The sequence below is a fragment of the Stegostoma tigrinum genome, chromosome 6 (assembly GCF_030684315.1).
Source record: "Stegostoma tigrinum isolate sSteTig4 chromosome 6, sSteTig4.hap1, whole genome shotgun sequence".
Lineage (NCBI taxonomy): Eukaryota > Metazoa > Chordata > Chondrichthyes > Orectolobiformes > Stegostomatidae > Stegostoma > Stegostoma tigrinum.
In genome coordinates, this window is record NC_081359.1 from 18,746,931 (window position 1) to 18,763,504 (window position 16,574).

The window sequence follows — 16,574 nt, forward strand, 5'->3', positions numbered from 1 at the left end:
TGTCAAATATATACAACTTGCTGATCACCTGAACCATGCAGGAAAGTCCTTGTGCTTATGGTCAGTTTGGTGCATTGTGGCCTATGAATTATAATTACGTTTGTTGTCACATGTACTCAAGTACAGGGATATATGATTGCAGCAAGAAGTGTACAGTGTCACCATTTCCAGCACCATCTTGGGTACAGTGATAATAAAAAGTGTGAAGCTGGAAGAACACAGCAGGCCAAGCAGCATCTCAGGAGCACAAAAGCTGACGTTTCGGGCTTCGACCCTTCATCAGAGAGCTTACTTTTTTAAAACCCAACATGTCTGTGCAAACCATGATGCTACTGTAAACTCATCCCATCTGCCTGCACATGGCCCATATCCCTCTATTCCCTCAGAGATAATAGGAACTGCAGATGCTGGAGAAGATAGGTGGAAAGGAGACAGACAAGTTAAAGAGGTGGGGATGGAGCCAGTAAAGGTGAGTGTAGATGGGGAGGTTGGGAGGAGACAGGTCAGTCCAGGAAGGATGGACAGGTGAAGGGGTGGGATGAGGTTAGTAGGTAGGAAATGGGGGTGCAGCTTGAGGTGGGAAGAGGGGATAGTTGAGAGGAAGAACAGGTTAGGGAGGTAGGGACAAGCTGGGATGGTTTTCTGATGCGGTAGCGGGAGGGGAGATTTTGAAGCTGGTGAAGTCCACATTGATACCATTGGGTTGCAGGGTTCCCAAGCGGAATATGAGTTGCTGTTCCTGCGACCTTCGGGTGGCTTCATTGTGGCAGTGCAGGAGGCCCATGATGGACATGTCATCTAAGGAATGGGAGGGGGAGTGGAAATGGTTTGCGACTGGGAGGTGCAGTTGTTTATTGCGAACCAAGCGTAGGGGTACAGTGATACCTTGGTAGAAAATCTTAGGTAGAAATGAGAAAAGTAAAGAAATAAAGGTAAAATTTCAGCATTACAAACTATACGGTGATCAGCGGCAAAAAAGTGCCGAAACTTTGATGTTATTGTTTGATGCATTGTCGGAACTACAGGCCAATTCACCCCCTCCAGGTTTTCAGGTCCATCAATCACCGACCAAATGTCTCTGATGAAGGGTCTAGGCCAGAAACGTCAGCTTTTGTGCTCCTGAGATGCTGCTTGACCTGCTGTGTTCATCCAGCTCCACACTTTGTTATCTTGAAGTCTCTGGCTGCGCCCGCTTTCGAAGTCTCTAACCAGCGACCCCCAGTGGGAAGAACCCACCCTGCGCCGCGGAGGGCTTATTCACCCATTGGCTGACGGTGAGCCTGATGGAGAGGAGGGGGGCGTGAAAAGACGATGTTCCCTCTTGCTGAGCCAAGCCAATTGGTTAAAGTGGGAAGGGGTTGGGCTATATACGTGTGACGCCGCCAACGCTGGGGGTGGGGAGGTCTTCGTTGATTGGAGGGAGGGAGACGGCGGTGGGAGCGCTGATAGGCTGATAGGCTGAAAGGGTGAGTGGGGTGGGAACCCTTTTTTTGATAGGCCGTGGGCCGGGAGGGTGGATCGTGAAGACATGGGGTGATAGGCCGACAAGGGGGAAGTGGGAGCGGAGAGGACTGTGTACGTCACGAACGCAGCCGAGGTCAGCGGTTAACGGGCGGCTCGAGCATGGAATTCAAATTTGAATTCAACCTGGAGCCGCCAGAGCAGTGCGGGACTGGAGAGGCTGAGCCGGTTCAAGCGGACCCGGAGAGGAGGTCTGAGTCCGTGAAGGAACACCGGGTCCTTTGGGAGGAGCTGGAGAGGATCCTGGAAGATGGGATAGTGGAGGAAGTGGAGGTGGGAGGGTGCGACCCGCTGTGCCTCAGGCACCTGAACGTCTGGGCTGTGGAGAGGGCGCTGAGCCTGCAGGACGGGGCTGAAGCCGGGGTCTCCGGGGCCATCGCCCGCCGTTCTGACCTCGTGTCCGGTGTCTACGAGGGAGGCCTGAAGATCTGGCAGTGCACCTTCGACCTGATTGAGCACCTCTCCGGTGTCGACTTGGAGGGGCGGCGGGTCCTGGACCTGGGCTGCGGCGCGGGTCTCCTGGGCATCGTCGCCCTCAGGAGGCGGGCGTCCGAGGTCCATTTCCAGGACTACAACTCCTCGGTGATCGATGAGGTGACCCTGCCCAACGTGGCTCTGAACGAAGACGACGACGACGAGGAGGAGGAGGAGGAAGACCCGCCCGTGAAACGGCGGAAAGCCCAGGCCTCTCCGTCGCCCCGGCCGCTTTCCCGCTGCCGCTTCTTCTCGGGAGATTGGTCCCGATTTGGCGACGTCCACGGCGGCTCCATCAAGTACGACGTTATCCTGAGCTCGGAGACTCTGTATAACCCAGACAGCTACGGAGACCTGCACGACACCTTGTCCAGCCTGCTCGCCCAGGATGGGGTGGTCTACCTGGCCACCAAGTCCCATTACTTTGGGGTGGGCGGCGGCATCCACCTGTTCGAGAGCTTTGTCAAACAGAAAGAAGTCTTTTACTTTCAGACAGTAAAAGTGATCGATGATGGGCTTCAGAGATGCATCGCGACCATGTCCTTCAACAAGGCCCAATGCTCCTGAATCGTTCACTGCAAAATTGAAATGCTGTTTACGGGACCGCTGAAACCTGGCACTCGACTTTCCGGAAATGAATATTGAGCCTTTTTTCTTTTTTAAAAAAAAATCTCTAGGTGGAATCCGTAGGGAAATCGATGAAAGCCTACTCTTTGATGTAAAGTGTTGAATCATTGCGAAGTGACTTAAGTATGCAACACTGGAAGAGTTCACATAGCCTTGTAACAGGATATAGCTATTAATATGAATTAGTGGGAATAACCTTATGATTTCAAGGACAAATAACAAACAGTACCATAGTATTCAGGGCTATTGGCCAAGAGCTGGAAAGTGGACTAGAATAGAGAGGTGCACGATGACTGATACAGACAGAATAAGCCAAATGTTTCTTTTTTTTAAATCTTGCACTGTAAAACCTGACTTTTTAATCTGTTCCAAGTACTTTTGAAACATTTAGCTGCTGTTGTTGACAGCTGTGAGTCAAACGTTTTGATACTCTAACAAGTTCAAATTTAACATGAGCACTTTCTAAAAAGAAAACTCCCTCAAAATGAGGGCATTTGTTCCCCATCCCATTGGGCAGATAAGAATCAACTATTTTGCAGTGAATCTGGACTTGCATGTAGTCAGACCAGGTAAGGACATTCAGTGAAACAGGTGGGTTTTTTCAACAGTGGATTCATGGTCATAACACTCTTAATTCCAGATTTTTCATATTGAATTCACATTACATTATCTGCCATGGTGGGATTTGAACCTGGGTCTCTGGATTAACAGTCCAGCAATAATATTGCTCGAACATTGCCTCTGCTAAACGAGGAAAGAAACTTGGGCCTATTTGGAATTGTGTTGCATTATTGAAATTAGACAGGATGGTTACTATCAGGCATTACTATTCTGCTGATAATTGTGCCAAAGTGCAAATGACATGTTTCATGGGTCCTACTAGCTAAGGATTAAATGCTTAATTTGTTTTAAACTATATTTGCCTTTTGATCGTGTGCAGTAAAACAGATTTTCTCATTTTCAAGATCTAGTTTCAAAATTAACTTTTTAAATCACATTTTTTTAAGTAGTTCAAATGACTTTTCCATATCTTTACTGCTAAACTTGGAACAGAAAATAGTTGCATTATGATTCTAACTGAGCTGTGAAGCTTATCAACGGATACATTCAAGGCACTTAACAAACCTTCCATCGTAGATAGCGGTTCACCTGCATGCCAGTCAACTTGGTCTTCTGTTGCTCCTGATGTCACCTCCTCTACATTGATGAGATCAAGTGTAGACTGAGACTGTGTGTGTGTTTTGTGGAGCACCTGCATTCTGTACGTGACAAACGACAACAACCTTCTGGTTGCCAACCATTTTAACTCTTTCCTCCCCCACTCCCTGGATGACACATCCATCCTGGGCTGCCTCCACTGTCACAATGATACAACCTGTGAACTGGAGAAGCAGTAACTCATTCTGCCTTGAGAACCTACAGCCTGATAGCCTAAACATGGAGCTCACCAGTTTTTAAAATCTCCCCATCTCTGGCCTCATTTCTGTGCCCAACCGTTCCCCTCATCCCTGCCTCCTTGACATGACGCAACCTGTCCATCATCTCTCCCACATCTGCCTCTCCCATCCCGTTGACCAATCCCCAACACTCCTTACCTGCATTCACTAATCACCATCCCACCGACCTTCCCCAACCCCACCCATTCTTATTTATTTCCTGACTCCCTTCCCTCCCTCTCCCCATTTGGAGAAGCATCCTGATCTGAAACGTCAACTTTGCCGCTCCTCTAATGCTGCCTGGCCTGCTGTTTTTCCAGGATCATGTTGTATCTCTGACTGCAGGATCTACAGTTCTTGCTATCTTTCAAGGAACTAGCGTGTTTTTGTGCCTTGGCTAGGTTGTGAAGATGTTGACTTATTAAAGCAATGTTTCCAGTTTCATTTGTATGAAACACAAATTTATTTGAAATATAGTAACTTTTGCCAGCAAATGTAACTTGGGTCAAAAGAATGTCTCTAGTTAATGGCATAGTCATACAGCACAGAAACAGACCCTTTTGTTCCAACCAGTCTATGCTGACCATAATCCCAAAGAAACAAGTCCTGCCTGCACTTGGCATATATCCCTCCAAACATTTCTTAATCATGTACTTACTTAAATGTCTTAGACATTGTAACTGTACCCGCAGTCATCACTTCCTCTGGCGGTTTGTTCCATACGAACTACTCTTTAAATTTAAAAAAACCCTTCGTGTCTTTTTTAATAACAAAAATATTTCTGCTCTCACCTTAAATATGCTGCCTAGTCTTGAAATTTCCCATCCTAGGGAAGAAAACACTTGTAATTCAGAATCTTTATACCCACGTATGATTTTACAAACTTTAATAGGGTCACCCTTCAACCATCTATGCTCCTGTGGAAAAGAGTCTTAGCCTCTCCTTATAACTTAAACCTGCTGTTCCCAGCCAGCTCGGTGGGGTGTTTTTTTTTGATTGCCAATGTGCTGCTGCCAGCTGCCCTCCTGTGGGAGACCAGGGCCCTGGGAATACCCCTGGGTGATGGCATGGGAAGATGAGCCAGGACCTGTCACTTGATGTCCAGCATTGGAGGTGTGGAACTTGTGCAGCGTGACTGTCTCTAGCTTGGTGGTGGTGGAAGAGGGGCACATTGCCAGGATCCTGGGGATGGTGTCAGATGATGGTGACTGGAAGAGCAGTGAGGGAAAGTTGAACTTATGAAGTTGTTTCTGTTTTAATAATATAAACTTTAATTTATTCAATATTTTACCATTTATACAATTTTATTTAGTAACTTATTGTTTTAGATGTTGGAAAATGGTGACATACTTTTCACAGTATTTAGGTACAAGTAACAAAGTATATAAAGTCTACATTCTGGTAAATTTCTTCTGAAACCCCTTCAGTTTAATATTACAACAGTGGCCGGAACTGGGCGCAGTACTCCTGAAGAGGCCTCAACATAACATCCCAAATCCTAAACTCAAAGGTCTGAGCATTGAATGCAAGTGTGCTAAATGCCTTCTTCACCGCCCTATTTATATGTGACGCAAACTTCACAGAATTGTGTACCTGAGCCCCTAGGTCTCTGTTCTACATCACTACCCAAGACCCTACTTTTAATTGTTAAGTCCAACACTTGTTTGTTTTGCCGAAGTAGTTAAATGGCTTCAGCTAAATGTTCATTTTAATGGAAACATCTAAATCGGAAGTCTCGAACTCCTTGGTAATGAAATTTTGTGGTCTTCAAGCTGGTTTCAGGTGGCCTAGTATGTATTATGAGAAAAGCCTAACCAGGTTGGAGCTCTACTTGATGAACTTGAGAAGAATAAGATGTATTCTCATTGAAACGTATAATTCTTAAGGGGTTTGAAGGGTAAATGCTGAGAGGATGTTTCCTCTCATTGGAGAGTCTAGGACCAAAAGGTGTATATATATATATCAATATATGGAAGCCAATTCAAGACTGATGAGTTGAGTCTTTGGAAGTCCTTGACCCAAACACAGCTGTGGCTGCAGTTTTGAGTATACTTTAGGGCTGTGATGCATAAATTCTTAATTAGGGGAATGGGGGATTATGGGGAAAAGGCAGGAAAATGGATGAGGTGGATCAGCCATAATGCTACTAAATGGCAGAACAGGCTCGGGGGCCTCATCGTAACTAATCTTGAGATGCCAGTGTTGTACAAAAGACAAAAGAATTCAACTAACCTGTGTGGTAGGTCATTTCAGAGGACAGTTGCATGACAGAGGAGCCATTGCTGCGGGTTTGGAATCACATTGGCCAGACTGGGTAAAGAGAGAGACTGACATAGTCTTGACTGCACAAGAGACCACCCATGGAATATTGTGCTGTTTAGTCTCTTGAAGGAAAGATGGAAATGTAATGTGATCTACTGGATTGATTCTCGGGTGAAGGGATTGCTTGAATAGACTGTGTAGACTAGGCCCATAGTACCTGGAGTTCAAAAGAATTAAGTGATCCAATTGAAACATGTAGAGTTTTTATTTTAGAAAGAATGGTTTGACCATTATCCTTGGTTGGGAAATATAGAACATGGGGTCATTATCTCAGAATATGAAATCAGCCATTTAAGATGGATGAGAAATTTATTCACTCAGGATTACAAATCATTGGAATTCAAGACAGGTGCATTAACTTTTTATGCAGTGAAAGAATTAAGGGATATGTGGAAGATATGTGAAAGTGGAGTTGAGATGCAGGGCCACCTGTGTTGGAGTGGCAGAGCATGTTCAAAGGACCATTGCTATATTTTATTTTAATAGAATGTAGCAGACTTTTAACTCCCTGCAAACAACATGATAATTGCTTTCCCACTATTACCCAGATCTTAAGACAGTCAGAATTTCATATTGTAGCAACAAAATTTACTTGAATTGCATAGGAACATACCAGCATGCTCCAAAATCTTCTAATTAAAGCTTCAAAAGGTTTAGAATTTCTACCTATTTTACATGGGAGGGTTCATGCTCTCCCTGAGACTGCACTGGATTTAGGCAAGTCCAAAATACTTAAGACCAAAGTTTTTAGAGATTCCAAGAACGTACAGGAATACTGCTGGAGTTTCACTCATGGAATCAGCTCCACTGATAATACAAAGGCTTCCCTTTTACCTGTCTGTTCCAGATCAATAGTCCCTCTACAACACAGTGGTCTCAATGTGGTCTTTACTAGCTTCAAAATCTCCTCACCCCCACCTCATCCCATGACTGACCAACCCTCCCCCTCATCCCCACCTCTTTGACCTGTCTGTCTTCTCTCCCACCTATCCGCTCCTCCCATCTCACTGACCAACCCCCACCATTGCCTACCTGCACACTCTCTCACCTCCCCAGCCCCACTCCTCTTCTCTATTTAGTTCAGAGATCCCTATTCCACACACACCCTTCTGAAGAAGGGTCTTGACCCGAAACGTCAGCTTTCCTGTTCTGATGCTGGCTGGCCTGTTGTGTTCCTCCAGCTCCACACTGTTATTTCTGACTCCAGCATCAGAAGTTCTTAGTATCCCTGCATCTAAATCAAACTGCTGTCATCTATTCACTGCTCTGTGAAATGTCTCAAATCCACCTCCCTCAGTGTGCTGTATTTTGTCATCTAAGGGTCATGTTGGCTGCAGTAGAATCACCCATATAGGAAATGTGCTGTCAATGGTAAGCTATTGAGAATTCAGTGTCAGGTCATAGAGGTCTACAACACAAAAAAAGGTGCTATAGCCCATCATGTCCATGCTAGCCTAAAACAAGCACCTAACTATTTTAATCTCATTTTCTAGTACTTAGCCAAAAGCTTTGTATGCCCTGGCATTACAAGTGCACTTCTAACTAGTAAAATATTGAGAGTTTCTGCTCCCACCATCCTCTTAGGCTGTTAGTTGCAGATTTTCACCAGTCTCTGGGTGAAAATATTTTTCCTCGTATTCTGTCTAAACTGCCTGCCCCTTAAATCTGTGCTCCTGGCCCATTGATCATTCCACCAAATGAAAAAGTTTCTTCCTGTCTTACCCTCATAATTTTATGCATCTTAATATTGATGCTCTTCAGCCTGCTATGCCCCAAATAAAACAATCTCAGTCGATTTCAATCTCTCTACGTAACTTAAACCCTCCAACCCAGGCAACATCCTAGTAAACCTCCTGTGCATCCTATCTAGTGCAGTTATGAATGTGTATTCAAGAACTGCACACAATACTTTGGGCATTGTCTCTCTGCTCTTAAAGCCTCTGTCTTGGCTAATAAAAGCAAGTACCCCATATGCCACCTTGGCCATTTTATTTACCTATCTTGCCACTTTAAGAGACCACCGGACATCCATACCAAAGTCTCTCTGATCCTTCGGGCTCCTCGGTGTGCTAACGTTTATGGTGTATTCCTTGTGCCTAACTTGTTCTGCTGGAGTGCACCACCTTACACTTAGCCAAATTGAATTTCATCTGACTAGCCCATCTATATTCTCCTGTAATCCAAGGCTATCCTCCTCACTATTTACTACTCCACTACTTTGTATTTTGTCCATGACTTGTTGATCAATCCCCCTGCTGTGTCCCTGTATTCAAGTCTAAATCATTTATTATCACTGTTACTATAAACAGTGTATGACCCCACTGAATACAGGCTTCCAGTCACAAAAACACTTTCTGACCATCAGACTTTGCTTCCTGTGCCTCTGTCGATTATGGATCCAATTTGCCAAATTTTCTTGGATCCCATGGGCTCTTAACTTCTCTGTAAGTGTCTCATAGCAGGACCTTGAAGTCCAAATAGATTATGTCAAGTCATTGTCCTCATCTCACACTTGGCCTCCTCTTTTTAAAAAAAAATAATCAATTGGTCAGGCATGACCTCCGTTTAATAATCTATGCTAACTGTCCTTGATTCATCACTGCCTCTCCAAATGCGGTTTAATTCTGAGCTTCGGAATTGCTCCCAGTAGTTTTGCTGCCACTGGTAACATGCTACCCTGAAAATGATTGATCTTTGGTTACCTGAGCCCCCCTCTAGCAGGAAGTGCATGTATCACACTTGAAGTAATGAAATATATGCTTCCTGTCCTGAAAGAGGCCAACCGTAAACCCTGTTTTGAACAACTGAGTCTCTTGTCAGCATCTCAAAGGTTGATAGCATGCACTCACCAGTATCAATGTTACTCCTCAATTGTGATTAAGTGCATTTTTTTGTTTGTTTTGTTTTAAAGTTTTCTTGCAGTTGTGTGTCTGCCTGTGGCGGTGTGTTCTGCGTCTGGGTGGAGAGGCCTGAGGGTTTACTGGGGCCTTTGTGCGCAGGGCTGGCACTAGAATCTATTTTCCCTTGAGCATGGTGTGAAAGTGGTTCAAGTTATTTTAGGCAGAATAGGACCTAATCTCATTTATGTGGTACCAGCCAGTTTTACCTGATCCCAGCAAAAATTTATATTCTGAGGGGCCAACTTTATGCACATAGGAGTGTGGCCCTGAAAACCTGGGTGCTAGAAGTGCATTGGCTGGTAAACTTAGTATAACTTGTTGACGTACCTTGTACTTGGAAGAGTGAACCTTGCTGTGAAAATAGGCACGACTGTGTTTTGTGCAGCTTTTATTTCCTAGCTGGGTATGAGCAGTGGATTTGTGGGCAAGGTTATCCATTTTTGAGTTTGGCCTTTGAGCTTATTGGAAAATCTATTTTAATAGAGGTGCAGACGGGAAGAGCTTTCCATTTGCTGAGACAAAGCCCCATTTTCCCCAGAGTGGGAGGAAGCCTGTGAGGCCGTTGCAGCTGTACGTGCTTTTGGAATGGATGTTTAGTGGTGGCAGGAGCTGTTCCTGATTGAGCTTGCTGCAGTCATGGTGATAGCAAATGGCTTAGGCACTCCTGGCTCAGGAGCTTTTAAAGTTATTTCCATTATTGCCCCGGTGATCCTCAATGTATAAGTCACAGCCTGTTTTAACTCTAGCTACTGCTGCTAAAATGGTACCCTGGGTATTGACCCATCTTCCTGGTCTTTCTGTTGCCAGGTTGGAATCTTAGGTGCTCGGCAGTCCTGAACGAAATGGCCAGTTATAGCTGGGGGTTTGTGGGAGTTCCTACTTTCTGGGGGAAAGAGACTCATGGGAGGGTATTATTGTTTCGTTTCCTGTAGTTTATTTCAGCATGTCTCCTTGCTCGTCCATGCTGGAGATGGGATGTGATTGTGTGGAAGGCACTTATGCAGACTGTTTGCTTCACCTTGTTCTGTTACTTAAGTTTTCTGTCCCACACTAGGACTAGTTTTTGAGAGCCCAGGCATCAGCATGTTGGGTGTTTGCCGGGTCAAATGCCTCACGTGCATGGTTTCAGCTCTCAGTAGCGTGAGTATGTCCCCAGTTTACTTGCTGTTGATCAGTGAGTTGGGATTTATCCATATCCCTGAATAACCGGGTGATTTGGAGCCACAGCTGGCAGGCAAAGGAGGTGGGATAATCCCCCTTTTGTTGGCGGCGCTTATGCAAACAAGCCATGGGATTCCCACATCATGGCTAATGGTGGCTAAGTCGGCTGTCTTCGTTTATTCCATTCTGCTACCAGTAGCTTGTGGAAGCAGGAGAGCTGAATGTTCTGTGGCACTGAGTTACATAATGACCAGCGTGGTTTGTCCCTCCTCAACTAAACCATGCAATAGCCCTTGCTGATAAATCTCAAAGGAGTATGGGTCAGAAGTAGCATCAAAAGCAGTGTGTACCTTAGTGGTGTTGGCCAATTGGATATTGGACCAGGAGTTTATATAGATAAAAACCAAAAGAACTGCGGATGCTGTAAATCAGGAACAAAAACAAAGTTGCTGGAAAAGCTCAGTAGGTCCAGCAGCATCTGTGGAGGAGAAAGCAGAGTTAACATTTTGGGTGTGGTGATCCTTCCTCAGAACTGAACTGTTATGTTTATATAGATAACCTGGTCTTGGACATTTCTGCGCCAGGTCTTCATTGTTCTTGGGGCAGGGGAGGAGGTTGATGGGCCTGTAGCTTTGAGGAAGGGCAGTGGGTGTTCCCATATGTTCCTTCCTGCTGGATGTATATGGACCTGTGTTGATCCCGTCTTGTCTGACACTTCACTGTCTCCTGTGTTGTCACTTGCCCAAAGACACACTTTATGCTGTTACTGTCCGATTAACTGGTTCTCTAGATTTCTGTATCCTTAGGTACTTTGTGTGTTTCCCAGTTGTACCAATTTTGACCTTTCCTGTATTACAATTGTACAACACTCTTACTACAGCTCTTTACATTGCTGTTGTAGACTATCAATATAAGCCTGGGCTGCTTACTGGTCTTTGACTGCCCATCATTCATCTGAATAGGCCTTTTCATATTGGGATTGGAATTGACCCATGTGGATTAGACTTTCCTATATTCTGGTGTCCTGCTGTTTAACGACAAGTTTTAACTTTTCCAGGTCATCAGTAGTGATTTCCAATTGCTCCCACTGTGATCTAATCTGTTAGTCGGCACGGGAATCTTGCAGGATGCTGTTATCGCTGTAGGTTTGGTTATTTTTAGTGGTGTTCTTTTCTAATTTATGTATTTCTTGCATGCGCCTTTGACCATGGGACCCGCAGTTCAGGGCCAATCTGAGTTGCTACAGAATTCTGTCAATTTGAGTGCCCTTATGTTGGAAATTTGTTCCACTTTGCTAGTGAGCATATTGCAAGGTCCTTTACTTGATTTCCCTTCCATGTTATTAAAGGATGGGAAGTGGCTATGTTTGGGATAAAGCTTCAGAAAAGCTCTTGTTGCAACTTCTCTTAGTCTAAGATGTGCAGAACTACAGCATGGTGACTCCTTTTAACATTTTAGTAGTTTATAGTGGCCTGACTGTAGAATCTCCTGCAGCTGTGTATTCCAGCTTTCCCTGGGTCACTGACTCAATATTTGGTGCTTGTTCCAGGTACTGTTTCAACACCTCAAGGTCATTTTGATCGGCAGAGTGGAATATGTAAGATTGTTGTTAGCTTTCCACATCTCTCCGGTTCCCACACAAGAGGAAACATCTGACTCCTTCTATGTTGACTTCCTCAGAGTCCTTCTATACCCTGCTACCTTTTTCCAGCTTGTGCTTTGCTCAACTGATGGAGTTTCTGATCAGCTGCCTGTATCCTAAGTTACTCACTTGAATCCTGGCTTTCATGTGGGATATTTACCCTCTTAGTCATCCCTCAGGAGAGGGCAGGGGAGGAAGGCTCTTTGTGTGATTGGAGCCCAGTCTGCAGTGGTGTGTCTGGAATCGGTGCTGGGTCCCATATTGTTTGTGACATTCATAAGTGATGTAGATGAGAATGTGGGAGGGACGATAACTAAGTCTGCGGATGACATGAAGATTGCCTGATGGTTGACAGTGAGGAAGAAGGTATTACATTTGGAAGCTGTAAACAGACTGGCAAGATGGGAAGATCTATGGCAGATGGAATTTAACTCTAAGTGTGAAGCGATGCACATTTGATGACGGAAGACAAGGGAGTTCTCGACGAATGGCAGGACACTATGAAACTCGGAGAAAAGTAGGTCTTAGGGTGCTTGTCCACAGATCCCTGAAGGTGGTAGGAGAGATTAATAAAGTAGTTAATGAAGGCATACAGAATGCTTGCCTTTATCAATCATGGCATAGTTAACAAGAGCAGGGAGGTCATGTTGGAGAAGCATAGGACTTTGGTTCGGCTGCAACTGGTGTACTATGTGCAGTTCTGGCCATCACATTGTAGGAAGGATGAGATTGTAATGGAGGGAATACAAAGGAGATTCACCAAGATGTTGCCTGAAATGGAGCATTTCACCTATTAAGTCAATCTGGATAAACTGAGATTATTTTCTTTAGAGTAAAGTGGATTGAGGGGCAGGTCCTGATAGAGGTGTATAAGACTGAGGGGCATGGACAGGGTGACTAGAAAGTAGTTGCAACTCTTCGTTGAAGGATCAATCACAAGGGGCATAATTTTAAAGTGAAAATTGAAGTTTGGGGGAACTTGAGGAAAACTGTTTTTTGTTCAGAGGATGGTGGGGCCTAGAATGCACTGTCTGGAAGAGTAGTTGAGATAGGAATTCTCAAACTTTTTTAGAAGTTCATGAATGAGCACTTAAAGTATCATAACATTCAAGGCTATAAGCCTAGTGTGGGAACGGACTAATGTAAGTGGTAGTATGTTTTTGGCAGTAGTCTTGATGGGCTGGAGGGCCTCTTCTCTACCAAAAGATTCTATAACTCTTTCAGGCTAACAGATTATGACATGTCCTCAAACCTGGCCTCCTTCAGGATAATCATTGTGGCATGCTCACTGGCTGTAAAGATAAACTGTGCGGCTTAATGATCAGACCTGAATGCAGCAATAAGTAAATAGTCCGATCAAGTCATTGTCAGCTTCACCGTTAACAGCCTCTGTTACGTTCATTAGAAATGCAACTCACAATTGTTTGTTTTTATGCCTTTTTTTCCTTCTCTGCGATGACTGGACATTGTAAGCACTGAGTTTACCACCCATCCCAGATTATGCTCACATATACTTCAATTTATTCACTGAGTAACTGTCTCATTTTTGTTCCTGACATATATAGTATCTTTTCCCCTCACATGCACAAGCCCATCAATCATAGCTCTGCTCAGTTTAAAAAAAACTTTATTGACGTCATTCTGTAGTTCCTTAGCTACTTCATTAAGACTTGCGTGGTGCCTTTCCATGCCTCAATTTAATTTCACCTACAAAGTTAACAACCTCTTATTTGTGTCAAATCCAGATAATTTATATAGATTACAAACTGTAGGAGGCCTGGTTCTAATTACCCTCAGTGTGTTCAGTACAGCTCCCTAACCTGACATCAGTAAGTGGGAATGGCAGTAAATGTGTCGATTTGCTATAATTTATGGGTCCAGCCAAGTATGGTTAACAGCAGGGTATTCTTCACTGCAGCTGCTAATTGAAGTTGCTTTTTGCTGAGAACTGGTCTTATTCAAGGACTCATCCACAAAATGTCAAGTTTTTTTTGTGTTTGCATTTTGCACACCCCAGATGTCAGAGTGAAAAGAAGTTCTTGGATTGCAGTGACATTCTACCTGTTGTACTGTTCGTCATTTAATTCCAGGAGCAGTAAACAATAAATTATCTTGCTATTATCAATCTGCAGTCTGTGGATCTTGCATTGTAAAAGCTGGTTGCTGTGTTTTCTCCAGAAGCTAAGTTTTGGATCCCAATATTAGTCTCATGGACAGTCACATTCTCCTGCCACTGATCACTCACTTGATATATAATTCTTCAAGGGTGTCTGTGACTATCTGCTGACTCAATGTCCAGACAGATCTCCCCTCTCTGATGTGGCACGGTGTCCACAGCTTGGCCATCAACTTTGAGCTGCAGTTCCTTGACCAGCCAATACTTCCTGCAAATGTAGTCGCTGGATCGCACTGGGTCCACCAACTCCAACATAATAAAGCTGCAATATATTGTTTACCAAAATTTCCAATGAATTTGTAAGTTAAATATTTTCAAAAATATAATGTCCTAACTATTCTTCAGCACTGGTAGCAGTTCTTAATTCCTGAGTACCCAATACTCACCTGTTACCTTGTCATGTCATACTGTGGTCAGATAGGTAGAAATAGGTGAAGAGACTATGCCAATGTTTACTTTATTTCCCACTACCACTGCCCCTCATACAGATCCTGCAGGCCCGATCTGCTTCAGGGATGCTGACCTTGTTGCATGCTTCCCCCGGCCTGTTTCATGGCGATGCTGACCTGCTGCACGCTCGCCCCGGTCTGCTTCATGGCGATGCTGACGATCAACCTGCTAGTCCCAGTCTGTTGCACGGCCCTCCCAACCTGCTTCACGGCGATGCTGACCCGCTGCATGCTCCTCCCGGTCGGTGAAGCTGTCATTGTTGCATGTTTCTCCCAGTTGTATTTCCAACGCTTCCAAGGTGCTTCATTTGCTCTGCAATGGTGCTGTATAAATGCCAATCTTTCTCTTATCTAAGCATTATATAACACGAAAACCGATTCACCATTTGTTTGAATAGTCACCCCTGTGCTAGCTATGGGAGAATGTTAACACTAGAAAAGACATTATTTTTATGATCTGTTACCCATAAGGGTTTATTTAGGAAATCAATATGTCTATGTGATTTGTTTGAGCAATGTACATCTTGAACTATACCTTTCTTGAAGCATTGAAAGAAAGTCTAATTTGTACTAATTCAAAGTGTAAATGAATAAAAATTGAAAACAAAACACTGAAATGTCTTTTAGTTCACTGTGGAGGTGCACTTCCCATGTCTGAAAGGTAATAAGTTTAAACTTTAACAGACTTGAATTTTTCCCCTCAAAAATATTGGTTGGAGGCTTATGTTGCTCTGTAATGTGTTCTGCTATGTTAATACATAAAGTTTATGTGCAATACAATTTTTAATAGCTCATTTAAAGGGCCCACAGGAGCTTGAAATATTGACTTAGAAATATGTTGAGTGTATGGGGAAGGAAAAGATCAATTGACATTAAAAGGGGCACTGAGAAAGGAGTGAATTATTTGAATTTCAATATCTAAAGCGCTTCAGGTGCTTACAATCTGAAAGCAACAAATACTTTCTATTCAGATCCCTACAATCTCTCATGAGCACAATCTCCATCACTCCAGATTTTAAAACCCCAGTTCAGCTGTTAAGAGACAGACTTTCAATCTCAGTTTTCAAATACTCAGTTGACACCCCCCACCCCCAGCTTCTTGAGGGTAGGGAGTTCCAGATTTCCAAACCTATGGTATGAAGAAGTGCTTCCTGACGCCTGGAAATAGTTTCTCTATCAACCTTATTGAATCTTTTCATCAGCTTAAATATCTGACTTAGATCCATGCTAATTTTCTATACATAAGAGAATGTATGTCATTGCTTCAATGTAACCAATTACCACCCCCTTAAAAGAAAAACTCAAACACTGACATTGCTTTTATGAAATCTCCATTAGCTGCTCAAAACTCTGTTGCAGCTTAAGCTTCTAAGCACGTACTCGTGACTCGTGTGACACTAATATGGTCATAGTTAAGTGGTTTATCTTTCTTTTGATTGAGCAAGGACAATATTTCAGCCCAATAACAATTTCCACATGGCTTCACAAATGGTGATAAGATATTCAGCTATTAGCGCTTTCACAAGTGATGTGGGTTCATGTTATAACAGTTTCTGGCATCAGGTGGCATTCTTGAGCTTTGTAAAGAGGTGAATACATAAATTATATGGTGAACATTACCATCTGGTGGTGGAGATATGATATGACACACAAAACCAAATGGTATAGAACAGAATATTGAAAACATGCAGCAGATCTTCATATGGCAAATGATCATCCTCCTGTAATAGTAAACTCCATTTCTCTCCTTCCACAAGTGCTGCATGATCTAGTAAGTATGTCCAGCATTTTCTGTCCATTTTTCACACTTCTGTTGTAATTCTGAAGGTTCTGTAGGAAGAAGAAGCAGGTTAACAGTTTAAGTCC

General features: G+C 43.7%; 1 protein-coding gene across 1 annotated transcript; it reads left to right on the forward strand.

The window, feature by feature from the left end:
* The first annotated feature begins 1,561 nt into the window (after positions 1 to 1,561).
* mettl18 (methyltransferase 18, RPL3 N3-histidine) lies at positions 1,562 to 15,282 on the forward strand. Its single transcript, XM_048532507.2, has one exon. The coding sequence runs from the start codon at positions 1,624 to 1,626 to the stop codon at positions 2,560 to 2,562; it is 939 nt and encodes a 312-aa protein (XP_048388464.2). The 5' UTR covers positions 1,562 to 1,623; the 3' UTR covers positions 2,563 to 15,282.
* Positions 15,283 to 16,574: the final 1,292 nt, after the last annotated feature.

Excerpts from the sequence above, each read along its gene's own strand:
- mettl18 (XM_048532507.2), top strand. The coding sequence starts at position 1,624 with ATGGAATTCAAATTTGAATTCAACCTGGAGCCGCCAGAGCAGTGCGGG.